At 48.4% G+C, this 27,697-nt stretch overlaps 2 protein-coding genes across 2 annotated transcripts; one reads left to right on the top strand and one right to left on the bottom strand.

Annotated features, from left to right (window-relative positions):
- Positions 1-1,379: 1,379 nt before the first annotated feature.
- LOC140305285 (uncharacterized) lies at positions 1,380-4,999 on the bottom strand. The gene is made up of 5 exons (XM_072384061.1): positions 4,865-4,999; positions 3,961-4,178; positions 3,784-3,873; positions 2,838-3,399; positions 1,380-1,637 (listed from the first exon to the last, which is right to left on the bottom strand). The coding sequence occupies exons 2-5, from the start codon at positions 4,105-4,107 to the stop codon at positions 1,420-1,422; spliced, it is 1,017 nt and encodes a 338-aa protein (XP_072240162.1). The 5' UTR covers positions 4,108-4,178; positions 4,865-4,999; the 3' UTR covers positions 1,380-1,419.
- Positions 5,000-5,003: 4 nt separating this feature from the next.
- patl1 (PAT1 homolog 1, processing body mRNA decay factor) lies at positions 5,004-26,081 on the top strand. Its single transcript, XM_072384060.1, has 20 exons — positions 5,004-5,098; positions 7,552-7,657; positions 11,588-11,803; positions 11,929-12,156; positions 15,111-15,187; positions 15,328-15,408; positions 17,159-17,359; positions 17,536-17,637; positions 17,719-17,805; positions 18,475-18,680; positions 18,770-18,914; positions 23,340-23,460; positions 23,535-23,632; positions 23,708-23,767; positions 23,853-23,998; positions 24,072-24,231; positions 24,313-24,438; positions 25,205-25,296; positions 25,398-25,547; positions 25,637-26,081. The coding sequence occupies exons 1-20, from the start codon at positions 5,084-5,086 to the stop codon at positions 25,656-25,658; spliced, it is 2,439 nt and encodes an 812-aa protein (XP_072240161.1). The 5' UTR covers positions 5,004-5,083; the 3' UTR covers positions 25,659-26,081.
- Positions 26,082-27,697: the final 1,616 nt, after the last annotated feature.

Below are 27,697 nucleotides of genomic sequence, written 5' to 3'. Positions count from 1 at the left end.
CCATGTGTGAGACGTGTTGGGCAGACCTCTCATGTTGCTTAAGGTGAGCTTGGAGGTTTTTCCAGTTGCTAAAGCCGGCGTTGGAGCTCAGCTGTGCATCTCCATCACCAAAAAAACAGCAACAAAAGCACATGACAGAATCCTTGGACTTGCTGTAGACTAGCCAGGACCTGTTGATTTTCTCCCCGTTCCCCATTAACATGAAATAGTTTACTTTTGTGAATCGCCGACCTTCTTCGTTTCGGGGGAACTCTAGCTCGAGTTGAACAGGTCCTTTCATCACAATGTCGCACCGTTCCCTCTCGTTAACAACCGCTGGCCACAGCGCCGGGTCATCTCCCAATACTAGGTCACTTTCACGGTGTTCAGAAGCCTCTGTGCTACTCACCAACTATCAAACTATGTCTTCCGAATTGTTCGGCTTGTCATCCATCAGCTCGTCTGATAACTCATCACATACAGGTAGCTCCCCTGAATCTTCAACGACCGGCTCGACATTAACGTTGTTAGAGTCAACCGGCGTTGTTGACACATTAAACAAACTTGTAAGTTTGGGGTGTGTAGCGTTCTTTTGTTTTGTTTCCTCCCGCTTTCTCCTTTTATTAGCCCCACTTGGATATTGTCGCTTCATTTTAAGTTAACTGTCAACAAACCGTACTTGTCACTTCCACTTAATTTCCGACTTTCGTGCTGACGTTTTGGGGTTCGCGCGTTCAGGCAGGGAATAGTCCATTATAACAGGAAAGAGGGGGGGTAATACGATTGTGGCATTTTCATGTTTTTTGTTTGCTTGTTTTTTGTCTTTGTTTTCCGTTTAAACATACACAATTACAATTTATAAACACAATGGTTGGGGGCTACTGTCCAGAGGCCCCAAGCCCTGCTTAACGGGTAGGGGGCAGCTGGTCGGGGCCCCCCTCAAGTTGGGGGCCCCAGGCAATTGCCTACCTTTGCCTTAATGGTAAGACCGTGTATGCCCTAAGTGACAGGTAGGTGTGTCCTGTATGGGATGCCATTTGCAAAGCGGTTTAAACCGAAAATAAGGCAACCTTTTGTCACATTTAGATTCAAAACATGTTTAAAAAAATTGGTGTGAAATTTTGAGAGCCCCTTTTTTTCCCATTTACAACAATATTTGTCAACTTAATGTGCAAGGAAATTGATTGAATTGCCGGGTCTTCAGAGGACGCATCACAGATCATGGCGCTCCCTCAAATTGTGCACAAACACCGTTAGAATTAGCTGAGCAGGTAGAATCTAATATGATGAGAGGTCTGTTAGCTGGATCCTGATTTATACATCTGTGCTGATCCTGGACCTGTTGTGGTTATTAACTTGTGTTTTCCCTGTGTATCCTTGTGGTCGAGGCGGATGGCCACCCTTCATGGTTCTGCCAGAGGATGAGCTGACTGTAAAGGTCTAGAACACATAATCCAGCATGATGTGCGTACGAGGATGAGTCCTCTGTGGCAACATCTGGAAGATGTTTCCATCCCAGTCCTCGTTCCAGCAGTTCCTGAACCACCAGCTCAGACATTTGGCCGCCAGGTAGATCACTCCAGCACCGAGGAGGATCTTCAGGAAGCCTCCGCCGCCGCCGCCGCCGTCGCCTTCATACCTTCGGTCTTCATAAAAACCTGGAGGCAGAAAGCAGGGTTAAAAACTGAGCTGTTAGTGTTTCCAGCTTCACATCAAACCCACTCAGACTGTGAAAGAGGAACAAGCAAATGTTCAGGATCGGTTCCCTGAAACCACCAAAACCAACCTCTGATGGTCCCGCTTGGGTTTAACTTACAAATGGACAGATCTGGTGTTGAATGGTTCGAGTTTCTGAAATCTTTATCACATAAATATCCTTGTGCATCACAGCAGGATGGAAGCGACTCTTCAGACTTCCTGTTCAAATCCTCAGCATGTCGGCCTGCTACTTTCAACATCTTCTCAGCGTCTTTTAGGAGGAAGCAGTGGTGGTCAGTTTAAGGTCCGTTTCCACAGTGCTTTCACTTCCTGATGGCTTAGAGTTAACGTGCACGCTGGGTCCTACAGGTCCCAAAACCTTCCTGTTATCTACCATCTCGTGATCTACAACCACAGACTGGGACGCTGCTTTGTTCTGTCACACATTTTCCACAGAGGTTTGGGTTTAAGTTCACATTACAGTGAGAGATGTTCATCTACTGACCAACCAGCAGCATGAGATGATCGGATACGTTGTGTTAAACCAGAACAAATCTGACCCAAACAGGTAACACTGGCCTTAAATCCCAGCTATGACCTCACAGCTACAGCTTCTTCTTCTGTGCTCTTAATGTCCGCCAGATACGAACTTCCTCTTCTGTCTGCATGCTTATTGTATGCATTCTGTAAATCCTGCAGCGCCCCCTGCTGGCCCCAGGCGTAGCTCACAGTAAAATGCTCCTCTGCTGCACCTGAGCCGACCTTAAACAGCATTTTCTCACCCTCACTTCCTGGATATGTTTAACCTGCTTCCAGAGCATCTTTCTTCTGCGTATTCAAAATTTTTAGCCATTTATTCAACTTGTAAATCCATTCTTCTGGAGCTGTTTGAGTTTCTTTGTTGTGTTTTTGTCCCGTGGAACATTTGTTGCTTTCTGTCCACACAGTTTTGGGTCTAACCTGGAAGTAAACTTTGTATTTTAAACTTTAACCTGCATCTGTGTCCTATCAGCGCTTTCTCAAAGCTTCATAAAACTCTCTTTATTAACCAGGATAAATACATAAATAAATATTAAAATACTTCTCAGTGCCTGAAAGCTGGTCACATGCATTCATACCTGAACAGACCCTGTGGAACTCCACCCTGACGGGACCCTTACCTTTGCAAGGCGGCTGCCAGACCAGCTCCCACCTGGAGTCGTAGTAACTCACAGCTCTTGGTTTCTTGGTTTTTCTCGACCTCTTTTTCTTCTGTTGCACGCCGCTGTATTGAATCACGGGTCCGCTGCCGTCTGCGTTGATGTTGAAACCGTTTTGCACGCGCTGGTCACCGAGGACGGGGTCAAAGTTAAGATTTAGGTGTCTGAAGGTCTCTGGGAAGAATCCAAACGGATCCTGAAGCGTCCGTCCGTCTCCATAGTAACCCATCTGGGTGAGAAAGGTGCTGATGTCCAGCTGTGGGTTCTGCAGAGCTTGGACCAGCTCGCAGCTGATTTCATGAGTCCTGTCGCGTCTGAACATCCCTGCGGCAGCTTCATCGTGCTCTGTGACGTACACCTTCTCCACCACCCGGGTCCTCACCTGGCAGCTGATGATGATGCGGTCTTTGTTGCAGTTATCGTAGGCACCTTCAAACCCATAATTTTCCCTCACATATAAGGGCAGGTTTGCAGATTCTGGATATCTTTCTGTGCTCAGGTTGCCGACCTCAAAGTATGCAAACTGGAGAGGGAGATTAGATCAGATTAGATCAGATTAGATCAGATTAGATCAGATTAGATCAGATTAATGACTTCAGGAGTGAGTGAGGAGGCTGGTGGGCTATCAAATATCAATATTAGGTGGCTGTTAGAATGTGCATCTTCAGTGTTATTACAACTACGTTGAACTGCATTTCCAAAAGACTGGCTGAATCATACGATACTTATATAAATATGATGAAAATAAATGTACTTTTTCGTGCTTGAGAGCATATATTTTGTTGTCTGAAGTGAGCATTAACTAAAAAGCCCTGATAAAACTCAGCCCTGGGTCTTCCAGATCTAAAGAGAAGTCATTAGAAGAGTCAGAAACCGCTTTTCTGTGTAAGTTTGACGCGTTACTCACGTGTCTGTGCGGTACGGGCAGAAGTTCCTCGATGTTTCCAAACCGGTGGAAGCCGTAGACACCCGTCTGTGGTTGGCATTCTGACACCAGCTGTGTGGACACCAGTCGTCTCATGTCAGCTGTGCTGCATTTATCTGCCTGACACATACTGTAAGTGATTAAAAATCATGACCTTACCTTCATGACGACCACAAAGGAGTCGAGTTCACAGGCCACACAGTGGTTGGCAAACCAAAACAGCAGCTGGAGGCCGTGACGTGGAAAAGGACGGCCGAACCCTGAACTCATCAGGTGCTCCAGAGTGCAGAGCTGCCACTGAACCATGGTGGGCCCGACACGCACTCTGGTGTTCGGCCACAAGGTGCTTAGTTAGTGCTGAGAGTCGAGTTTAGTCACTGGAGACACAAATCAGACAAAGAAAGACTTCACTCACAGAGAAAATGAGTCAGAGAGGAGGGCAGTTCTGCAGCAGAGTGCAAGATGAAAGCACTAAAAGTTAGACATGCATTACATTCCCATCATTATCACTTATTGATCTGTCATCAGACAACAAAAAACTCACTTTGGAATGACTTTTAACAGATTTATCTGTAAAAAACGAGTCAGTCACCCTGCATAGATAATAAAACAGATAAAAAGCTGGATAAATGTGTGGCTCTGAAGACTTTTTATGAGACTGCATCACCTTATTATTGATCCTGAACAAACACATTTGGTGTCAAAGTACTAAATAATTCAGCAGGTCATCACTGTGATTTCTTCTGTTTGACTCACTGTAACAAATGTATTAATTTTTTATCATTCCAGGCAGTAAGTGATGTAAAACATCATAGTAAGGTGTCATGGCTTTGCACATTTAAATGAACAAATTAGTCGAGTTGCATCATATTCTTACAACAACAGTTTTTGATTAATAATTGCCTTAAATAAGTTTGAGATTATTGCGTTCATAAGCACGAAAACGTACTTCCGTTATGTGCAAGAAATGAAAAGAAAAAACCCTAAACACTAAAACGCTTCGGTTAAAAATTAAACTGGACTGTTATGATTAAGGCAGCTGCTGCATTTAATGTTTGTTTACCGTCTCTGCTGCTGGTATGTCGCAGAAACCCGCTCCTCTTCCTCATTTTCTCCACCAGAACTCGATAACAACAGGAACGTCGGCGCCGCCTCCGCCTTGGCTCGCATGCGTGCTCGTCCCCGTCGCGCCGTGAGGCACGTTCAAGTGGACGACGTCCCTGCTGCGTCATTTGCGCGCCTCGCTCCCGATGCACTTCTTTTCCCGTCAGCCTGAAGATAGATGTTTCGATTTCAGGTGAGTATTGTCCTCTAAAAGCCCGCGCGCGCTCCTCCTGGGGCTGAAATCACGCATTTTACAGAAAGTTCGGACTTATTTCAGTCTGCGGCCGCTTTGTGAGCCCAGAGTTAGCTTTTGTTTACGCCACTGCCAGATTTCTGTGCGGTTGGCGGCCTGTGAAGCAGCCCGCTCGCCTGGTTCCATGAGCCCGGTGGGAGGGTGACCGCGTCGCGCCTCCGATAACCTCCATGAACGGGCTGTTTGATGAATAAACCTCTGCTATAAATGGCCAGAGTGTGTTAGTTAACCCGCCATCGCCTTTTTCGGCCGTTGCAGAGACGCAGTTCTGCATCGACGTGGGTCCTACGTGATGTAACGTCAGCGTTAGCATCGAAGCTAGCTGGTCCTGTGGCTGCCTGCAGGGTGTGTGAGGGTCGCGGGGGATTCTCAGAATATTTTAATGTGATTGATTCTTGGTTGTTCAGAGAGCGGATGCGTTAAAAGATGTTGGGATGTTCACGGCCCGCGTTTTTCTGTTTCTCCCAGCAGGAATCCATGCTCCGTCATGACTGCGTTATGCAAATTACGTGGTCGTTTTAGGGTAATTATTGATGAAACATACGTATTTACACCTCTATAAATGTTAACTGTTGTGTTACACAATGATTATTGGGCTGAATTTGACTTTAATTACAATACAGACGGTTTAAACCCAAGAAGACGTCTTTTGTTTTTCTCCACGAGTTCATTTGAGTTGTTAATATGCATCAGATTTTACACGTCAAGCTGCAACAAATTAAAAAGAAAAACAGTTGGGATGGGGGTCATTTAAGGCTCGAGATGAAGTCCACATAATAATGTGATTCAATCAGGTGAGTTGGTCCAGAAGCCTCCATGACAGGCTGAGATGTTCAGAGGATCTCCAGTTTGTCCACAAATATGAGGAAATAATGAAGGAGTTTAGAAAGACTGGAAGGGATCTGCATATTTCTGCCTCTACAGAGCAGAATATCATTAAAGCATTAAAGGAATCTGGAGGAGTTTCAGTGTAAAGGACGAGGGAGCAAGCCTAAGCTGGACCCCGTGACCTCTGACCCCTCAGACGCTGCATCAAGAACCGTCATTCATCAGCAGCTGATAGAAGCACATGGACAAGGGATTACTGTGGAAACCTTTGTCAAGCACCACAATACAGAGTTCCATTCACAAGCTTTACTGTGCAGAAAAGAAGCCTGATGTTAACCTCGTCCAGAGGCGGCGTCCACTTCTCTGGGCTCGGAGGCGTCTGGGATGGACCGTCACACGGTGGAAACGTGTGCTGTGGTCAGACCCATCAGTATTCCACATCTTTGCTGGAAGAAATGGAGCAAAGAGCAAAAGCAGCATCCAGCCTGCTGTCAGCAGCCAGTCCCTGCAGCCAGGCTCTGTGATGGTATGGGGTTGGATCAGGGGGCAAAGCTCATTTCCACTTCTGTGACGGCAGCATTAATGCAGAAAAGCTCACTGAGATTTTACAGCAACATATGCTGCCTTCAAGGCCACATCTTTTCCTGGGACGTCCCAGCATTGTTCAAGCAGACCATGGAAAACCACATTCTGCCACATTCCAAAGGCCTGGCTGAGGAAGAAGAGGTACGGGTGCTGGACTGGCTGCCTGCAGTCCTGACCTGTCCCCAGCAGAGAAACAACCACCCCCCCGCACTGCTACACACCTTAAGACCTGTTTAAGGAAGAATGGGACAAAATAACAGCTGGAACTCTGCATCACCTGGTTTCCTCAGAGTCAGAGCGGCTTTAAGTGTTGGCAGAAGGAAACAAAGTGTTTGGTCATTATTTGGTATAATTTGGTCATTATTTGGTATAATTTGGTCATTATTTGGTCATTATTTGGTGTAATTCGGTCATTATTTGGTATATTTGGTCATTATTTGGTATATTTTATCATTATTTGGTATAATTTGGTCATTATTTGGTGTAATTCGGTCATTATTTGGTATATTTTGATCATTATTTGGTGTAATTCGGACATTATTTGGTGTAATTCGGACATTGTTTGGTGTAATTCGATCATTATTTGGTGTAATTCGGTCATTATTTGGTATATTTTGATCATTATTTGGTGTAATTTGGTCATTATTGGTATTCAGACCTGTTTGCAGGAAGAATGGGACAAAATAACAGCTGGAACTCTGCATCACCTGGTTTCCTCAGAGTCAGAACGGCTTTAAGTGTTGGCAGAAGGAAACAAAGAATAGTTTGTCGTTTACTTCTCTCACACCTCAGAGGTGATGACTGGGAAAAGACCAAAGAAAAAACCCAGAGCAGATGTAATATGTCTCTCTGAAGGTTGATGCTCTGAGCTGCTCCCACTAACTGGACCGATTACACAGTTAAAGACTTAAAGGCTCTGAAAATCTATCTAAATGTCATCAAGTGAAATGTTTTTTCCTCCGACTCTGCTCTGCTTTCAGTCCCTGGATGACGACTGTACGCTGGAGGAGGAAGACAATGGAAAGGTAGAGGAGGAAGATGAGATCGATCAGTTCAACGATGACACGTTTGGGGACGGGGCCATCGGTGAGGCTCAGTCTGTTCTGCCTGCAGTTTTTATCCTTGTGTGTTGAGTTTCACAGTAACAGGTTGACTGTGTGAGGCGTAAAGAATTCAGATTTAGCTTTTTGGGACTTCCCCTTGTGCACGTTTGCAGAGTTTCAGGAAAGAATGAAATGCAAACCTGCATCACATGGGTCACACTAACAAGCAAGATGTTGGTCTTAGAATAAAGCTTTGAATAAAAAGCATGTTTAAGTTCAGACTTTACATTGAATTACTGATACAATAAATCGCTCTGACAGCTCATGGCTGCTCCATAAAAGGTTCAGTCTGCTATGACCTGTTCCTTGCAGGCTGAACCTTTTATGGAGGCTTTTAAAGATTTGAAGCTTAACGAAGCATCTCAGGCATAAAGTAAGAGGAGCTGCTGCAGTACAGTCGTGTTTTTTAATGTTAAAGCAGCAACTTTACGTGATTAAACTCCTCAAGGTGAACAGAAGAAACTTGTGCTGAAGAAAAAATGGACCAGACTCAGTGAATAATTCCCTATAATCATCAGTTTCATCCAGTTGGGCCCCTGATTCCTCCAGGAGGCCACACAGTGATCCCAGAGTCACTCCAGAGTCATAGCGGGCGGGAGTTCAAACCCTGGTTCAGGTGGGGGGTAATTAAAGTATAGAGGGGGCCAGAGGTGCAGGTAGGACAAGACACACCAACAGATTCAGCAGATAAACAGTCCTACAGTCACTAAAAATGATGCAAAAACAAGGTAATTCAGGCCAACTCACCTGGAAAAGGTGCTTCAAAAGGCTCACATGGGCCACACCCTCCACTGAGATGCATCCTGGACCCCCCCTGCATGACTAAATAAAAGCAGTTAGTTTAAAGGTGACATATTCTGACCTTTTAAACAATTTGACAGTTTTCTGGGGTCTTATTGAGTCGTATGAGACAGACTTTGGTCAGAATATCTGTTGGTTTAAGCTCAGCGGTTCCACTTCAGCAGGTTAGCTGTTAGTTAGCAACAGATGCTAATAAACAGTGCTTTCCTATCTGAACCAAGCCTCTGAGTAATGCATGTGTACCGGAGACCTTTCAATGCAGCAGCGAGAGTGAGGAGAGGACCGGTGTTGTGTTGGAAACACACCTTAAACACAGCTGCAGGTTGTCTGAGTTACAGAACGGAACCGTTCAGCTAGAAAGCTTCAGCTAACAAAGTAATGTGGGAACAATAATGTTCATCTTTCAGAAAGGAACAGCAGTAACTCCTTAGAAGTTGGTGTACGTCATCTTCATTAGCTAAGCTGTTAGCATTAGCTTCAGCTAACAAAGTAATGTGGGAACAATAATGTTCATCTTTCAGAAAGGAGCAGCAGTAACTCCTTAGAAGTTGGTGTACGTCATCTTCATTAGCTAAGCTGTTAGCGTTAGCCTCAGCTAACAAAGTAATGTGGGAACAATAATGTTCATCTTTCAGAAAGGAGCAGCAGTAACTCCTTAGAAGTTGGTGTACGTCATCTTTATTAGCTAAGCTGTTAGCGTTAGCTGCTGCTAAAGGAAGAAATAAATCAGTAAATAAACCATGAGGAGTTATTTCATTAGCTAAGCTGTTAGCGTTAGCTGCTGCTAAAGGAAGAAATAAATCAGTAAATAAACCATGAGGAGTTATTTCATTAGCTAAGCTGTTAGCGTTAGCTGCTGCTAAAGTATAAATAAATCAGTAAATAAACCATGAGGAGTTATTTCTGCATTAGCTAAGCTGTTAGCGTTAGCTGCTGCTAGAGGAAGAAATAAATCAGTAAATAAACCATGAGGAGTTATTTCATTAGCTAAGCTGTTAGCATTAGCTGCTGCTAAAGGAAGAAATAAATCAGTAAATAAACCATGGGGAGTTATTTCATTAGCTAAGCTGTTAGCGTTAGCTGCTGCTAAAGGAAGAAATAAATCAGTAAATAAACCATGGGGAGTTATTTCATTAGCTAAGCTGTTAGCGTTAGCTGCTGCTAAAGGAAGAAATAAATCGGTAAATAAACCATGAGGAGTTATTTCATTAGCTAAGCTGTTAGCGTTAGCTGCTGCTAAAGGAAGAAATAAATCAGGAAATAAACCATGAGGAGTTACTTCATTAGCTAAGCTGTTAGCGTTAGCTGCTGCTAAAGGAAGAAATAAATCAGGAAATAAACCATGAGGAGTTACTTCATTAGCTAAGCTGTTAGCGTTAGCTGCTGCTAAAGGAAGAAATAAATCAGTAAATAAACCATGAGGAGTTATTTCATTAGCTAAGCTGTTAGCGTTAGCTGCTGCTAAAGGAAGAAATAAATCAGGAAATAAACCATGAGGAGTTACTTCATTAGCTAAGCTGTTAGCGTTAGCTGCTGCTAAAGGAAGAAATAAATCAGGAAATAAACCATGAGGAGTTACTTCATTAGCTAAGCTGTTAGCGTTAGCTGCTGCTAAAGGAAGAAATAAATCAGTAAATAAACCATGGGGAGTTATTTCATTAGCTAAGCTGTTAGCGTTAGCTGCTGCTAAAGTATAAGTAAATCAGTAAATAAACCATGAGGAGTTATTTCATTAGCTAAACTGTTAGCGTTAGCTTCAGCTAACAAAGTAATATGGGAACAATAATGTTCATATTTCAGAAAGGAACAGCAGTAACTCCTTAGAAGTTGGTGTTCGTCATCTTCATTAGCTAAGCTGTTAGCGTTAGCTGCTGCTAAAGGAAGAACTAAATCAATAAATAAACCATGAGGAGTTATTTCATTAGCTAAGCTGTTAGCGTTAGCTGCTGCTAAAGTATAAATAAATCAGTAAATAAACCATGAGGAGTTATTTCTGCATTAGCTAAGCTGTTAGCGTTAGCTGCTGCTAAAGGAAGAAATAAATCAGTAAATAAACCATGAGGAGTTATTTCATTAGCTAAGCTGTTAGCGTTAGCTGCTGCTAAAGGAAGAAATAAATCAGTAAATAAACCATGAGGAGTTATTTCTGCATTAGCTAAGCTGTTAGCGTTAGCTGCTGCTAAAGGAAGAAATAAATCAGTAAATAAACCATGAGGAGTTATTTCTTCATTAGCTAAGCTGTTAGCGTTAGCTGCTGCTAAAGGAAGAAATAAATCAGTAAATAAACCATGAGGAGTTATTTCTTCATTAGCTAAGCTGTTAGCGTTAGCTGCTGCTAAAGGAAGAAATAAATCAGTAAATAAACCATGAGGAGTTATTTCTGCATTAGCTAAGCTGTTAGCGTTAGCTGCTGCTAAAGGAAGAAATAAATCAGTAAATAAACCATGAGGAGTTATTTCATTAGCTAAACTGTTAGCGTTAGCTGCTGCTAAAGGAAGAAATAAATCAATAAATAAACCATGAGGAGTTATTTCATTAGCTAAGCTGTTAGCGTTAGCTGCTACTAAAGGAAGAAATAAATCAGTAAATAAACCATGAGGAGTTATTTCTCAGATGCTTCCATTTCCCTGCTCTGAAGTTCAGGCTCTGAGAGCTGGAACTGATCCTCTTTGTGGCTCAGTTCCTTCAGTCCAGCGTTGAACTGGACCAAGTTGTTGAAACAGTGGGATGAAAAGTGTCTGCTGCACATTCACAGTCTTTAGCTAACTCTGCTGGAACATTAGCCTCAGATATAGTTTATCCACTGGGCTCTTATATCCTCTGAGGCTGCTGCTGGATGGAAGATGCATGCTCCTCAGTGCAGCTGACAGCAGAACATTTCCACAGCCTTCAGACGCCCTGATAGGGTGTTTATATCATGTTGGTTTGTTCAGAGGCTGAAGAATGAAGCTTTCTGCATATTTAAGAGGCTTATTGTGATGTTGACGACTTGTTCTCTCCTCGCTGGTCACCCTTTGTGAACAGATCATTACTTCAGAGTTATAAACCAGATAAGCATAACGTGATGAAACTGCTGCTGAGGCGACTCATTCTGGCTTCTCTCCTCTTCCAGATGACGACTGGCAGGAGGAGCACAAGCGCCTCGCTGAGCTCGACGAGCGCGATGGCTTAGGGGCGGGGCTTAGCCTGGGAGGAGGGGGGCTGGGAGGAGAACTGGATTTAGAAGAAGCTGAGGACTCGTCCTCCACACGCCTCCCGTCCTCTGAGGGTCGCCTCCCATCTTCCCTCGCTTCTCTCAGCCTCTCCTCCTCTGGACTGCCTCCACAAGGTCAGTGATGTCATCAGAGGCGCATGCATCCTGTTTGTCTTCTTCTGCTGTTGGCTCTGAAGTGTCTAATGAAGGCAGAATGTAGGAAAAGGGGATGGTTTGAAGTCAGTGAACCGTGATTTCAGATGCAGAGGAGCGAGCGGGTGAAGGTGACCTGGCTGAGGCCCTGGCCCGTTTCATCCTGGAGGCCGACCCAGCCATCGCTGGGGTCGGAGCGGCCGAGAAGCCCGGTCCATCGTCCAGCCTGGCCGCCCTGTCGGGGCTGGACCCACCCAGAGTCCTGCCACAGCCCACTTCCATCCCACATCCCCGGCCCCCCCGGCACCAGCTGCCTCCTGGGCCCTCCGCTGCAGGTGAGTGTGATGTCATCCCGAATCAGAACAGCGATGTCACTGAAAGCAGCAATGGGTGTGCTTACAGAGTCCTCCATAATGTGTGGGACAGGTGTGTTCCAGGTGTGGGACAGGTGTGTGTGTGTGGTTCCTCAGGTGTGTGTGTGGTTCCTCAGGTGTGTTCCAGGTGTGTGTGGTTCCTCAGGTGTGTTCCAGGTGTGTGTGGTTCCTCAGGTGTGTTCCAGGTGTGTGTGGTTCCTCAGGTGTGTTCCAGGTGTTTGTAGTTCCTCAGGTCTGGGACAGGTGTGTGTGTGTGGTTCCTCAGGTGTGTGTGTGTGGTTCCTCAGGTGTGTGTGTGTGGTTCCTCAGGTGTGTGTGTGGTTCCTCAGGTGTGTTCCAGGTGTGGGACAGGTGTGTGTGTGTGTGTGTGTGGTTCCTCAGGTGTGTTCCAGGTGTGTGTGGTTCCTCAGGTGTGTTCCAGGTGTGTGTGGTTCCTCAGGTGTGTTCCAGGTGTGGGACAGGTGTGTGTGTGGTTCCTCAGGTGTGTGTGTGGTTCCTCAGGTGTGTTCCAGGTGTGTGTGGTTCCTCAGGTGTGTTCCAGGTGTGGGACAGGTGTGTGTGTGTGTGTGGTTGCTCAGGTGTGTGTGTGGTTCCTCAGGTGTGGGACAGGTGTGTGTGGTTCCTCAGGTGTGGGACAGGTGTGTGTGGTTCCTCAGGTGTGTTCCAGGTGTGTTTCAGGTGTGTGTGTGGTTCCTCAGGTGTGGGACAGGTGTGTGTGGTTCCTCAGGTGTGTTCCAGGTGTGTTTCAGGTGTGTGTGTGGTTCCTCAGGTGTGGGACAGGTGTGTGTGGTTCCTCAGGTGTGGGACAGGTGTGTGTGGTTCCTCAGGTGTGTTCCAGGTGTTTGTGGTTCCTCAGGTGTGTTCCAGGTGTTTGTGGTTCCTCAGGTGTGGGACAGGTGTGTGTGGTTCCTCAGGTGTGGGACAGGTGTGTGTGGTTCCTCAGGTGTGTTCCAGGTGTGTTTCAGGTGTGTGTGTGGTTCCTCAGGTGTGGGACAGGTGTGTGTGGTTCCTCAGGTGTGGGACAGGTGTGTGTGGTTCCTCAGGTGTGTTCCAGGTGTTTGTGGTTCCTCAGGTGTGTTCCAGGTGTTTGTGGTTCCTCAGGTCTGGGACAGGTGTGTGTGTGTGGTTTCAGGTGTGTGTGTGTGGTTCCTCAGGTGTGTGTGTGGTTCCTCAGGTGTGGGACAGGTGTGTGTGTGGTTCCTCAGGTGTGTGTGTGGTTCCTCAGGTGTGGGACAGGTGTGTGTGTGGTTCCTCAGGTGTGGGACAGGTGTGTGTGTGGTTCCTCAGGTGTGGGACAGGTGTGTGTGGTTCCTCAGGTGTGTTCCAGGTGTGTGTGTGTGGTTTCAGGTGTGTGTGTGGTTCCTCAGGTGTGTTCCAGGTGTTTGTGGTTCCTCAGGTCTGGGACAGGTGTGTGTGTGGTTCCTCAGGTGTGTTCCAGGTGTGTTTCAGGTGTGTGTGTGGTTCCTCAGGTGTGGGACAGGTGTGTGTGTGGTTCCTCAGGTGTGTTCCAGGTGTGTTTCAGGTGTGTGTGTGGTTCCTCAGGTGTGGGACAGGTGTGTTTCAGGTGTGTGTGTGGTTCCTCAGGTGTGTTCCAGGTGTGTGTGTAGTTCCTCAGGTGTGTTCCAGGTGTGTGTGGTTCCTCAGGTGTGTTCCAGGTGTGTGTGGTTCCTCAGGTCTGGGACAGGTGTGTGTGTGTGTGGTTCCTCAGGTGTGGGACAGGTGTGTGTGTGGTTCCTCAGGTGTGGGACAGGTGTGTGTGGTTCCTCAGGTGTGTTCCAGGTGTGTGTGTGTGGTTTCAGGTGTGTGTGTGGTTCCTCAGGTGTGTTCCAGGTGTTTGTGGTTCCTCAGGTCTGGGACAGGTGTGTGTGTGGTTCCTCAGGTGTGTTCCAGGTGTGTGTGTGGTTCCTCAGGTGTGGGACAGGTGTGTGTGTGGTTCCTCAGGTGTGTTCCAGGTGTGTTTCAGGTGTGTGTGTGGTTCCTCAGGTGTGGGACAGGTGTGTTTCAGGTGTGTGTGTGGTTCCTCAGGTGTGTTCCAGGTGTGTGTGTAGTTCCTCAGGTGTGTTCCAGGTGTGTGTGTGTGGTTTCAGGTGTGTGTGTGGTTCCTCAGGTGTGTTCCAGGTGTGTGTGGTTCCTCAGGTGTGTTCCAGGTGTTTGTGGTTCCTCAGGTCTGGGACAGGTGTGTGTGTGTGTGGTTCCTCAGGTGTGGGACAGGTGTGTGTGTGGTTCCTCAGGTGTGTTCCAGGTGTGTGTGTGTGTGGTTTCAGGTGTGTGTGTGGTTCCTCAGGTGTGTGTGTGTGGTTCCTCAGGTGTGTATGTGGTTCCTCAGGTGTGTGTGGTTCCAGGTGTTTGTGGTTCCTCAGGTCTGGGACAGGTGTGTGTGGTTCCTCAGGTGTGTTCCAGGTGTGTTCCAGGTGTGTGTGTGTGGTTTCAGGTGTGTTTCAGGTGTGTTTCAGGTGTGTTCCAGGTGTGTTCCAGGTGTGTGTGGTTCCTCAGGTCTGGGACAGGTGTGTATGTGGTTCCTCAGGTGTGTGTGGTTCCAGGTGTGTGTGGTTCCTCAGGTCTGGGACAGGTGTGTGTGGTTCCTCAGGTGTGTGTGTGTGGTTCCTCAGGTGTGTTCCAGGTGTGTGTGGTTCCTCAGGTGTGTTCCAGGTGTGTTCCAGGTGTGTGTGTGGTTCCTCAGGTGTGTTTCAGGTGTGTTCCAGGCCAGCTCAATTCCAATATGAAAGTGTTGACCTGAGGGGAAAATTTCTGGATATCTGGCTTTTGCCATAATAGTGATGAAATAAGAACAAAGAGGATTAAATTGTTGTTATCTTGATTCTTCTCATCACAACACCCTGAAAGCGTTCCCTCGCTGGGTTTCTGTGGGTCTGTGGTCGTATGGCTTCAACACGTCTCGCTCTGCTTCGTTTCAGGCCTTCCTCCCTCGTCCATGCTCAGCTACCAACAGCAGCAGCACATGCTGCGCAGAGGCGCCGCTCCTGTGGGCCAGGTGAGTCTCTCTATTCAAAGATACCTGTTCTGTGAGTCCGTTTTAGTTTGTGCAGAGAGAAAATACCAGATTGTGTCTTTATGTGGTAATAAAGGGTGCGATCGGCTGTCTGAGCTGCATTTTCTCACTTCCTCTCTTAGATGAACTCTCACAGTATCTGGGAGAACAGTATGGGTTTTGGGCCGGTCAGTGTTACCCCCGGACTGGTCACACATATGGAGGTGGGTCACATCCCCAACTCACCATGATATGACTCCCCTTTGCTAAGTCTTATTTATTGGTTGCTGTGCTGTTTGTTTTCCGTGTTTTTCCCCATTGTTTGACTTCATTTTAGTCTGATAGAACTCAGTCTCAGCTGCAGGATATGATCGGGTCTGGTTCCAGGATATTTAAAGTTGAACAGGGACAGTTTTCAGTAGTAGCCAACAGAGTCTGTAATAATGAACAGAAATGTTCAGCTGGAAGCTCTTAAAGTGCTTTGGCTGAGACGTCAGATGCAGCTGTGTTTGCTCTCAGCTCATCGAGAAGAGAAGACTGGAGCTCACTGCCTGTGATGCAGTTAAACTGTGGCTGAAGGCTGGCTGAAGGCGGGCTGAAGGCGGGCTGAAGGCGGGCTGTAGGCGGACTGAAGGCTGGCTGAAGGCTGGCTGTAGGCTGGCTGTAGGCTGGCTGTAGGCGGACTGAAGGCTGGCTGAAGGCTGGCTGAAGGCGGGCTGTAGGCGGGCTGTAGGCGGGCTGAAGGCTGGCTGTAGGCTGGCTGTAGGCTGGCTGAAGGCTGGCTGAAGGCTGGCTGAAGGCTGGCTGAAGGCTGGCTGAAGGCTGGCTGTAGGCTGGCTGAAGGCGGGCTGTAGGCGGGCTGTAGGCTGGCTGAAGGCGGGCTGTAGGCTGGCTGTAGGCGGGCTGTAGGCGGTCTGTAGGCGGTCTGTAGGCGGGCTGAAGGCTGGCTGAAGGCTGGCTGAAGGCTGGCTGAAGGCGGGCTGAAGGCTGGCTGAAGGCTGGCTGTAGGCTGGCTGTAGGCTGGCTGTAGGCTGGCTGTAGGCTGGCTGAAGGCTGGCTGTAGGCTGGCTGTAGGCGGGCTGTAGGCTGGCTGTAGGCGGGCTGTAGGCGGTCTGTAGGCGGTCTGTAGGCGGGCTGAAGGCTGGCTGAAGGCTGGCTGAAGGCTGGCTGTAGGCGGGCTGAAGGCTGGCTGTAGGCTGGCTGTAGGCTGGCTGTAGGCTGGCTGTAGGCTGGCTGAAGGCTGGCTGTAGGCTGGCTGTAGGCTGGCTGAAGGCTGGCTGTAGGCGGGCTGTAGGCGGGCTGTAGGCGGTCTGTAGGCGGGCTGAAGGCTGGCTGTAGGCTGGCTGAAGGCGGGCTGTAGGCTGGCTGAAGGCTGGCTGAAGGCTGGCTGTAGGCTGGCTGTAGGCTGGCTGTAGGCTGGCTGTAGGCTGGCTGTAGGCTGGCTGAAGGCTGGCTGTAGGCTGGCTGTAGGCTGGCTGAAGGCGGGCTGTAGGCTGGCTGTAGGCGGGCTGTAGGCGGGCTGTAGGCGGGCTGTAGGCGGGCTGTAGGCTGGCTGTAGGCTGGCTGTAGGCAGGCTGTAGGCGGGCTGTAGGCTGGCTGTAGGCGGGCTGAAGGCGGGCTGTAGGCAGGCTGAAGGCTGGCTGTAGGCTGGCTGTAGGCTGGCTGAAGGCGGGCTGTAGGCTGGCTGTAGGCTGGCTGAAGGCTGGCTGTAGGCTGGCTGAAGGCGGGCTGAAGGCGGGCTGAAGGCGGGCTGTAGGCGGGCTGTAGGCGGGCTGTAGGCTGGCTGAAGGCGGGCTGTAGGCTGGCTGTAGGCTGGCTGTAGGCTGGCTGTAGGCAGGCTGAAGGCTGGCTGAAGGTTGGCTGAGTTTACCTGACTTCTCTTTGTCAGCTGATCCACCTGCTCGGAGGATGATGCGCTCACAGAACTCTGGAGTTTTCTAACAAATCCAAGTTTTCTTTCTTCTTCCTCCTCAGGACAGTCCGCTCATGTCTATAATCAAAGAGGTGGGGCTTCCCAAACGACCGGCTCAGGGCAGGATCGATGAAGGCCGGGACCTGTCTGAGAGGGTCCCACCCCCACGCTCTTCCTCCCCTGTGATTGGCTCCCCGCCGGTGAGGGCGGTGCCTATCGGGACTCCGCCCAAACAGCCGATGAGCCACGCTTTGAACCATCAGGTGAGTCTGTCCACCTGCTCCCTCTTACTGCTTTTAAGGATCCAGTGAACATCTGTATGAACAGAAGTCTCCCTGCGTCTGCTGTTAGTTAGTTAGTGGGTTAGTTAGTTAGTTAGTTAGTTAGTTTAGTTTAGTAATCAGTGCTGTAGTTTCTTAAGTCTGTTCTCTGTGTGTAGATCCACCATCCCACGGCGGTTCATGTGAGAGCCCCGGTCCAGCACCGGTACCCCACTCCTTTCCCCGAGCGCCTGTCACCCAACACCCTCCTCAATCTAGCTGTGAGTCCCCCCCCCCCCACTCCTGCAGATTCTGGGAGTCGGGTCGTACAGAAGTTTTAACCTTTGGTGCTGTCTTTGCAGAACTCTCCACTGTGTCGCGGTCCATTTCCTCCCAGAGTCGGTCCAGTTCTGTCTCAGATTCAACGCGCCCAGCTGCTCAACTCTCAGGTTGGTACCAGAGGTGAAAAGCTCCATTTAGATCGCAGAGATGCTGCTTCTCAGATGTGTAAATGGGTCAAACGACGTGACGTAGATGAATGAGTTCAGTTTGCTCTGATGGAGCCCTCTCTGATCGTTTGGGGCATCCAGAACAATGACTGTCTGAGCGGTACCGTTGCTCCTCATCCAGCAGCTTCTCCTGAGAACATTTTGGTTAATGTGAAGCACAATTTCAGCAGGATGGAGCTAATCGGAGCTAATAACATCAGTTCTGACCAACTCAGAGCATTGATTATGCAACAATGAGGTTGATCGACAGCCGGGGCGAGCAGCAAAGGTCTTGAAAAAGAAGGTTCAGCGCTGCAAATAATGGACTGTTTGCATAAACTTGATATAATCTCCTATAAAAGCCTTTGAAACATGAAATTCTTGCAGTTAAGGTCTTGAAAAAGAAGGTTGTTTGCATAAACTTGATATAAACTTGATATAATCTCCTATAAAAGCCTTTGAAACATGGAATTCTTGCAGTTAAGGTCTTGAAAAAGAAGGTTCAACGCTGCAAACTGTTTGCATAAACTTGATATAAACTTGATATAAAAGCCTTTGAAACATGGAATTCTTGCAGTTGTTCTGCAGAGAATGCCTCTGGTCTCTGAACGGCGGTCCGTTTGTCTGCAGGTGGCGGGGTTTCCCCGCGGCCCTGCTCCTCCTTTGCTACCGGGCGGAGGTTTCAGGCCCTTCTTCGGAGGCCCTCCTCCCCACGGCCACAGGATGGGGCTGCCTCACGGCCCCCCTAACCACGCACCTCCGATCCGCCACAACACTACGCACCTCCACCCGCAGCACCGCCGCCTGCTGACCCAGCGCATGCAGAGCCGAGGAGGGTGAGGACGTGCTGCAAGTTCCCGATTCAGCCGTCGGTAATCTTTGAAAATCCCGTTGAGGAGCCTTTGTGACTTTTTCCTTCCTGTAGAGAGCGTGTCAGGACCGGGGGGGACCGGCGCAGCAGGGACCCCTACAGCAACCTGATGACTCAGAAGGAGAAGGAGTGGGTCACCAAGATCCAGATGATGCAGCTGCAGAGCACCGACCCGTACCTGGATGACTACTACTACCAGGTTAGTTTTTCTGAACAAAGGAGAAGAAAAAACATGTTCTTCAGCAAAAAAATCTGTTTAACAAAGATGAGTTTTTTTTATTAACTCTGCCATGTTACACAAAGCTCACCTGCAGCTGAGAGTTTCTTCCTCCTCTGGGAGCAGAACTCTGCTTCCATCCACTCTGAGCTGCATTCCTGCTTCTTCCCATCAGAACCAAACTGCTGATCCAGATAAACTCAGAGCTGAGAGTAAAGAGCTTCTAACAGGGCTCTGTTTAAATGACTCAAAGCTGCAGGAAACAGCCGGTGCCGGTTGGTGCCGGACCGTGTTGGACCCACCATCGGACCGTCTGCTTTCAGACGCTTCAGTAACTCTGCATAGGATCTGTTCCTGGTTCAACCAGCAGCTGATGGAACCAGCTCTCTGGTTCTGTCTGCAGCTCTCTGGTTCTGTCTGCAGCTCTTTGGTTCTGTCTGCAGCTCTTTGGTTCTGTCTGCAGCTCTCTGGTTCTGTCTGCAGCTCTCTGGTTCTGTCTGCAGCTCTCTGGTTCTGTCTGCAGCTCTTTGGTTCTGTCTGCAGCTCTCTGGTTCTGTCTGCAGCTCTCTGGTTCTGTCTGCAGCTCTTTGGTTCTGTCTGCAGCTCTTTGGTTCTGTCTGCAGCTCTCTGGTTCTGTCTTCAGCTCTTTGGTTCTGTCTGCAGCTCTTTGGTTCTGTCTGCAGCTCTTTGGTTCTGTCTGCAGCTCTCTGGTTCTGTCTGCAGCTCTTTGGTTCTGTCTGCAGCTCTTTGGTTCTGTCTGCAGCTCTTTGGTTCTGTCTGCAGCTCTCTGGTTCTGTCTGCAGCTCTTTGGTTCTGTCTGCAGCTCTTTGGTTCTGTCTGCAGCTCTCTGGTTCTGTCTGCAGCTCTTTGGTTCTGTCTGCAGCTCTTTGGTTCTGTCTGCAGCTCTCTGGTTCTGTCTGCAGCTCTCTGGTTCTGTCTGCAGCTCTCTGGTTCTGTCTGCAGCTCTTTGGTTCTGTCTGCAGCTCTCTGGTTCTGTCTGCAGCTCTTTGGTTCTGTCTGCAGCTCTCTGGTTCTGTCTGCAGCTCTCTGGTTCTGTCTGCAGCTCTCTGGTTCTGTCTGCAGCTCTCTGGTTCTGTCTGCAGCTCTTTGGTTCTGTCTGCAGCTCTTTGGTTCTGTCTGCAGCTCTCTGGTTCTGTCTGCAGCTCTCTGGTTCTGTCTGCAGCTCTCTGGTTCTGTCTGCAGCTCTCTGGTTCTGTCTGCAGCTCTCTGGTTCTGTCTGCAGCTCTCTGGTTCTGTCTGCAGCTCTCTGGTTCTGTCTGCAGCTCTTTGGTTCTGTCTGCAGCTCTCTGGTTCTGTCTGCAGCTCTTTGGTTCTGTCTGCAGCTCTCTGGTTCTGTCTGCAGCTCTCTGGTTCTGTCTGCAGCTCTCTGGTTCTGTCTGCAGCTCTCTGGTTCTGTCTGCAGCTCTCTGGTTCTGTCTGCAGCTCTCTGGTTCTGTCTGCAGCTCTCTGGTTCTGTCTGCAGCTCTCTGGTTCTGTCTGCAGCTCTCTGGTTCTGTCTGCAGCTCTCTGGTTCTGTCTGCAGCTCTCTGGTTCTGTCTGCAGCTCTCTGGTTCTGTCTGCAGCTCTCTGGTTCTGTCTGCAGCTCTTTGGTTCTGTCTGCAGCTCTCTGGTTCTGTCTGCAGCTCTTTGGTTCTGTCTGCAGCTCTCTGGTTCTGTCTGCAGCTCTTTGGTTCTGTCTGCAGCTCTCTGGTTCTGTCTGCAGCTCTTTGGTTCTGTCTGCAGCTCTCTGGTTCTGTCTGCAGCTCTCTGGTTCTGTCTGCAGCTCTCTGGTTCTGTCTGCAGCTCTCTGGTTCTGTCTGCAGCTCTCTGGTTCTGTCTGCAGCTCTCTGGTTCTGTCTGCAGCTCTCTGGTTCTGTCTGCAGCTCTCTGGTTCTGTCTGCAGCTCTCTGGTTCTGTCTGCAGCTCTCTGGTTCTGTCTGCAGCTCTCTGGTTCTGTCTGCAGCTCTCTGGTTCTGTCTGCAGCTCTTTGGTTCTGTCTGCAGCTCTTTGGTTCTGTCTGCAGCTCTCTGGTTCTGTCTGCAGCTCTCTGGTTCTGTCTGCAGCTCTCTGGTTCTGTCTGCAGCTCTCTGGTTCTGTCTGCAGCTCTCTGGTTCTGTCTGCAGCTCTCTGGTTCTGTCTGCAGCTCTCTGGTTCTGTCTGCAGCTCTCTGGTTCTGTCTGCAGCTCTTTGGTTCTGTCTGCAGCTCTTTGGTTCTGTCTGCAGCTCTCTGGTTCTGTCTGCAGCTCTCTGGTTCTGTCTGCAGCTCTCTGGTTCTGTCTGCAGCTCTCTGGTTCTGTCTGCAGCTCTCTGGTTCTGTCTGCAGCTCTTTGGTTCTGTCTGCAGCTCTCTGGTTCTGTCTGCAGCTCTCTGGTTCTGTAGATCTGTCCTCATGTCGTCCAAACGTCATCAGGAAGCTTCCAGAACAGCTGATTGGCTCATGCATGCTCTGCATATCGGACACTCGTGTTCGTGTAATCGTAGGAAGTCCAGATGGAGATTAAAGTTCCTTCCTTCCACATCTGCAGCAGTGTTTGAGTTCTGTTTATGTATTTATCAGACGCTTTTATCCAAAGAGACTTACAAATGAAGATATAACAGCTTTATAAAAAGCTAACAATAAGCTCCATAGAAGGAACCCAGGAGTCCGACTCTGTCAGAGGGGACAGAGTAGAGATAGGGTGCAGGCATTGAAGGAAGTGCAGAAAGACTTTATTATTCACGTTTTAGCAGTTATTTGGTTCATTTAAGTGCAGATGTTGTCACAAAGGCGCATCATCAACCACATCATTGTGAAATGTTGGTTGACAAATCCATCTTTAGACAAAATGTGACCTTTTCTTGTAGAATTTTGGCTAATTTTCGGGTCCTACTTGCACCGAGGATTTTCTTTTGGGTGCCAGGATTCTCAATATTGACCTTAAAGTCAGAGTAAAACTGAAATAACTGCAGAACAATGTGTTATGAACTATTCGGTCAAGCATAGAGTTTATATTTATGTATTTATCAGACGCTTTTATCCAAAGTGACTTACAAATGAAGATATAACAGCTTTATAAAAAGCTAACAATAAGCTACATAGAAGGAACCCAGGAGTCCGACTCTGTCAGAGGGGACAGAGTAGAGATAGGGTGCAGGCATAGAAGGAAGTGCAGAAAGACTTTATTATTCACGTTTTAGCAGTTATTTGGTTCATTTAAGTGCAGATGTTGTCACAAAGGCGCATCATCAACCACATCATTGTGAAATGTTGGTTGACAAATCCATCTTTAGACAAAATGTGACCTTTTCTTGTAGAATTTTGGCTAATTTTCGGGTCCTACTTGCACCGAGGATTTTCTTTTGGGTGCCAGGATTCTCAATATTGACCTTAAAGTCAGAGTAAAACTGAAATAACTGCAGAACAATGTGTTATGAACTATTCGGTCAAGCATAGAGTTTATATTTATGTATTTATCAGACGCTTTTATCCAAAGTGACTTACAAATGAAGATATAACAGCTTTATAAAAAGCTAACAATAAGCTCCATAGAAGGAACCCAGGAGTCCGACTCTGTCAGAGGGGACAGAGTAGAGATAGGGTGCAGGCATAGAAGGAAGTGCAGAAAGATAAAGTGCAGAGATAGAGGGGGGAGGGAAGTACAAGGTAAGTGCTGGGATAGGAGATGCTCTCTGAAGAGCTGGGTTTTCAGGAGCTTCTTGAAGATAGACAGGGACGCCCCTGTTCTGGTAGCGCTCGGTAGGTCATTCCACCATCGTGGGACGACACATGAACAGAGTTTGGATTGTCTTAGGCGTGGTGTAGGAGCTGCTAGACGACAATCCTGGGACCAACGGAGGGACCCAGTTGGGACAGAAGCCTTTGCAGGAGCATTCAAGTAGATGGAGCCGCTGTAGGTACCAGATCTGCTCGGGGCCCTGAGCCTGTGGTTTACGTTTATTTACATTTTATGAATGAAGTATTTTTTGTCAATATGAGGTTATTTAATAGAAACTCCAACTTTATTACAAACTACATTGCGTCCCATTTCATAAGAACCAGATGAGCTCGGGGTCCTTTTCGAAAGATAATGCTGGATTTCTTAGTAAAATGTTTCCTACAAAGAGCCGCGAAAACGACTTCAACAGGTTGGTTTTTTTTTACCTCTTCAGTAGTCCGGACCAATCACATTCCCTTACGTTACCGTGCCAACGTCCAGCCAATAGGCGCAGGGCCCCGAGCAGATCTGGTTCCTACACCGGTCCATTAAGCTCTTTGTAGCTAACATCAGGGACTTCGGTTGGATGTGCAGCTCTGTCACTAACTGCAGACGCTGCTCAGAGGCACAGGAAACACTCGGCTTAATTTATTCCGAAATGAGCTGAACTGATTGGTTCCAGAAGTGTTTGACTTCCTGTTTATCCGTGCAGAACTATTATGAAAAGCTGGAGAAGCGGCAGGAGAGGGAGCGGGACAGCAGCAGTAAGAAGGAGCACACCACCAAGCTCATCACCCCGCAGGTGGCCAAGGTGGAACACACCTACAGACCAGGTAGGTCCGGGCGGGGCGCCGCTGCAGCACCCCCCCACGGCGTGCCGCTGACCCCTGGTTCTTCTTCTGCACAGTTCAGTTCGCGGGGTCTTTGGGGAAGCTGACGGTCTCCAGCGTCAACAACCCCCGAAAGATGATCGACGCCGTGGTGACGACCCGCTCGGACGATGAGGTTCGTGTTGCTGCCAGAGACCTGAAGCCGGAGCTGAAGGTCATCGGCGCTTAATCTGAGTCTGTTTGTCTGCAGGAGAAACGAGAGAAGCAGGTGTGGAACAAGAGGCGACAGATCCTCTACACCGTGGAGAAGGTAGGGGGCGCCGCTTCCACTCCGGCGGCCGGAGACTCTTAAGCACGGCTCCGTGACGCCTTTCTCCTCTTTCGCTCCTGTCCAGATGTACAGTTTGCTGCTGGAGGTTCAAGACTTCGAGAAGCGTTTCGTCCAGACCCCGGAGGAGGACCGCGAGGCTCTGCTGGAGCAGCACAAAACCAACACGGAGCAGCTGTGCGGCTCCCTGCGGGAGAAGGAGTGGGACGACAGGTGAGGCGACAGGTGACCTCTCACTGCCTGCTGTCGGCACGCCACTCACACGGTTTCTTCTCCCCTTCTGAAGAGTGAGCGATGAGCAGTGCGTGATGATCATGTCGGTGAGGAAAGGCAAGCGGCTCGTCTCCAGGCTCCTCCCACTCCTGCCTTCCACCCAGGCTGCTGCTGTTGTCATGGCGATCGCCCGCAACCTCCCCGCCTTGGCGAAGAAGGACAAGCAGGACCAGGTAGAACTGGAATGATCTGCATGGGTCCACTTTAACGAGGTGAGGTGCTCACCTGCAGCCTGTCTCTGCTCACCTGTTCAGGTGTTGTTCTGGTTGGTGGAGCCGCTTTCTGCTGTCATCCAGTCGCTGTCGAGCTCCGCCCTCACCGACCTGCTGCAGGAGCTCCAAGGCGGCGAGGGCCAGCTGTCCACGGTGCTGCAGAACAAGGTGACCACACCACTTTAACCTTTTATTCTCTGTAGATTCAGGAGAACCAGGAGTCCAACTTCCTGCTCTCCTGGGTCCAAAGTGTTGATCCTGTGGATAAACCCGGCTGTTCCACCGTATAAATGTCCAGCAGGTCTTTAATCTGTAAGCTCCTCCCACTCCTTCTGTCACCTTTGAACAAACTGGACCGCGGTTTGTTCCAGGTCCGACTCTGGAGAACCGACCCGGTTCCAAACAGCAGCAGCAGCTGGACCTTTAAGCAGTTTTCTTTAGGAGACTGTATCCAGCATCTCTAAGATCTCTCTGGCTGGCTGAGCTGTTGAACTATCTCTGAAATAACCTTAGAAGGTTTAATTCCTTCTCGTTTTTAACACAAAGCAGACTTGGCTTTCAGTTGGGTCCAAACTGCTCCAGGTTTCCAGTAGGATCAGGATCTGGGCTCATGCAGAGGCTTTTAAGAGGACTCTGATGGGTTTTTCTCAGCCGTTCTTTAGTGCTTTCAGCTGCATGCTTTGGGTCCTGTTGGAGGACCTGAGTCTTTCTGACTCTGGGCAGGATGTTTTTCTCCAGGATGCCTTGGTAGCCTTCAGACCTCCATGTTTCACAGGAGGTTTGGTGTTCTGTTCTTCTGACACAGCCTGCAGGCGTACGTTATCTCCTCTGTTTACAGAACCAGGTGGATTCTCTTGATTCATCTTATCGTCTTCACCTTTGAAACGAACCTTTTAAAGGAAGAACTGCTTGTTTTTGCTGTTCCTGTGTCCAGTTCGGTGTGACCCTGCTGTATCTGATCCTGAGTGAAGGAGAGAGGATGCAGAGCTCCGACCCCAACTGTCAGCTCATGGACGACAATCGATGGTACGCCGCCTGAGTCTTCCTCTGTTCTTCCTGCCTTTCTGTCTCCCCGCCTCACGTCTTTCTTCTTCTTCTCGCCCCGGTGGCCTCGCTCCTCCACCCAGGACTGAGTTGGTGTTTTCGGTGACGAGGGAGCTGCTGAGCGTCCCGTCTTCATCGCTGTCCCCCCCCCTCTTCACCCCGCCCAACCTGCTCTCCCTGTTCTCGCGCTACGTGGATCGGCAGAGGCTGGAGCTGCTGCAGGACAAGCTACAGTGAGTCACCGTGCACGCACACGTGCACACTCACACACACACAGGTTGGTTTCAGTGTGAAAATAAACTGATGTTTCTGTCTGCCTCAGGATCTCTGCTCTGTCCAGGTAGAAGCTACTGCACCATCACCACAGCTCCACCCCCGATGCAGAACCTTTGTTTGAGTGGATGTGTGTCAGCAGCGTGTTCTCTGGAGGAAAACCCACGGCGGATCATTTTAACGCAGCAGAACCTTTGTTTGAGTGGATGTGTGTCAGGAGCGTGTTCTCTGGAGGAAAACCCACGGCGGATCATTTTAACGCAGCAGAACCTTTGTTTGAGTGGATGTGTGTCAGGAGCGTGTTCTCTGGAGGAAAACCCACGGCGGATCATTTTAACGCGGCAGAATCTTTGGTCACTTTTGTTTTTCTTTGTGTTTAGTCTGTGTGTGAGCGAGTGTGTGAAATGGTCTGAATGACAATAAAAATGAAATCTGCATTTTTAAATATCTTGTTTACGATTATGCCTGTGATAAAATTAAAAGTATTTCTATTATATCGACATGTCTGCTTTTTTCTTCCTGGAGTTGATCTTATTTTGGAGATTTACATTTTTAAAGTAGCTCCATTTTACTCCTGGTTCCCCAGAACATTTGACTCCTGGTTCCCCAGAACATTTTACTCCTGGTTCCCCAGAACATTTAACTCCTGGTTCCCCAGAACATTTGACTCCAGAACATGTTACTCCTGGTTCTCCAGAACATTTGACTCCTGGTTCTCCAGAACATTTGACTCCTGGTTCCCCAGAACATTTGACTCCAGAACATTTAACTCCTGGTTCTCCAGAACATTTAACTCCTGGTTCTCCAGAACATTTGACTCCTGGTTCCCCAGAACATTTGACTCCAGAACATTTAACTCCTGGTTCTCCAGAACATTTGACTCCTGGTTCCTCAGAACATTTAACTTCTGGTTCCCCAGAACATTTGACTCCTGGTTCAACTGAACATTTTACTCCTGGTTCCCCAGAACATTTTACTCCTGGTTCCGCTGAAAATTTTTCTCCAGAACATTTGACTCCTGGTTCCCCAGAACATTTGACTCCTGGTTCTCCAGAACATTTTACTCCTAGGTTCCCATGAACATTTAACTTCTGGTTCCACAGAACATTTGACTCCTGGTTCTCCAGAACATTTAACTCCTGGTTCCCCAGAACATTTGACTCCAGAACATGTTACTCCTGGTTCCCCATAACATTTAACTCCTGGTTCTCCAGAACATTTGACTCCTGGTTCCCCAGAACATTTGACTCCAGAACATTTAACTCCTGGTTCTCCAGAACATTTGACTCCTGGTTCCTCAGAACATTTAACTTCTGGTTCCCCAGAACATTTGACTCCTGGTTCAACTGAACATTTGACTCCTGGTTCCCCAGAACATTTAACTCCAGAACATTTGACTCCTGGTTTCCCAGAACATTTCACTCCAGAACATTTGACTCCTGGTTTCCCAGAACATTTGACTCCTGGTTCCCCTGAACATTTAACTCCAGAACATTTAACTTCTGGTTCCCCTGAACATTTTACTCCAGAACATTTGACTCCTGGTTCCCCAGAACATTTAACTCCAGAACATTTAACTTCTGGTTCCCCAGAACATTTAACTCCAGAACATTTAACTTCTGGTTCCCCTAAACATTTGACTCCAGAACATGTTACTCCTGGTTTCCCAGAACATTTGACTTATGGTTCCCCAGAACATTTAACTCCAGAACATTTAACTTCTGGTTCCCCTGAACATTTGACTCCTGGTTCCCCAGAACATTTAACTCCAGAACATTTAACTTCTGGTTCCCCTGAACATTTGACTCCTGGTTCCCCAGAACATTTGACTCCTGGAAACAGAATTAACAGAACTGCGATGTTAAAGAATCTTACTGATGAATAATGGTTCATACTGAACCGGAATGAACCTGTTTACATGCAGGTAAAATGATTCCAATGACGTGGACCCTCTGGCGCACCTGTAGGTTGGCAGGACAACGCCTGCCTTGGTGGTGGTACCTGTCTGGGTGTAAGGAAGCACACCTGGTCCTGTGTTACGGCCTTGGGGGGACCTTTGGGCCCCGTCTTGTTGGTTTTCAGGTGATGATCAGTAATAAGGTGCACCTGG

This window comes from Leuresthes tenuis, unplaced genomic scaffold (assembly GCF_036924035.1).
Source record: "Leuresthes tenuis unplaced genomic scaffold, fLeuTen1.0.hap1 SCAF_4, whole genome shotgun sequence".
Taxonomy (NCBI): Eukaryota; Metazoa; Chordata; class Actinopteri; order Atheriniformes; family Atherinopsidae; genus Leuresthes; species Leuresthes tenuis.
The sequence above is the reverse complement of the archived record's forward strand: the minus strand, read 5'-3'. Positions and strand labels throughout refer to the sequence as shown.

Excerpts from the sequence above, each read along its gene's own strand:
- LOC140305285 (XM_072384061.1), bottom strand. The coding sequence starts at position 4,107 with ATGGTTCAGTGGCAGCTCTGCACTCTGGAGCACCTGATGAGTTCAGGG. Across the intron at positions 3,874-3,960 it reads CCTTTGTGGTCGTCATGAAG|CTGGTGTCAGAATGCCAACC; the intron begins GTAAGGTCATGA and ends GTGTCCACACAG. Across the intron at positions 1,638-2,837 it reads CTGGCAGCCGCCTTGCAAAG|GTTTTTATGAAGACCGAAGG; the intron begins GTAAGGGTCCCG and ends TTCTGCCTCCAG.
- patl1 (XM_072384060.1), top strand. Across the intron at positions 18,915-23,339 it reads TGGATGACTACTACTACCAG|AACTATTATGAAAAGCTGGA; the intron begins GTTAGTTTTTCT and ends TTATCCGTGCAG. Across the intron at positions 25,297-25,397 it reads CTCATGGACGACAATCGATG|GACTGAGTTGGTGTTTTCGG; the intron begins GTACGCCGCCTG and ends TCCTCCACCCAG.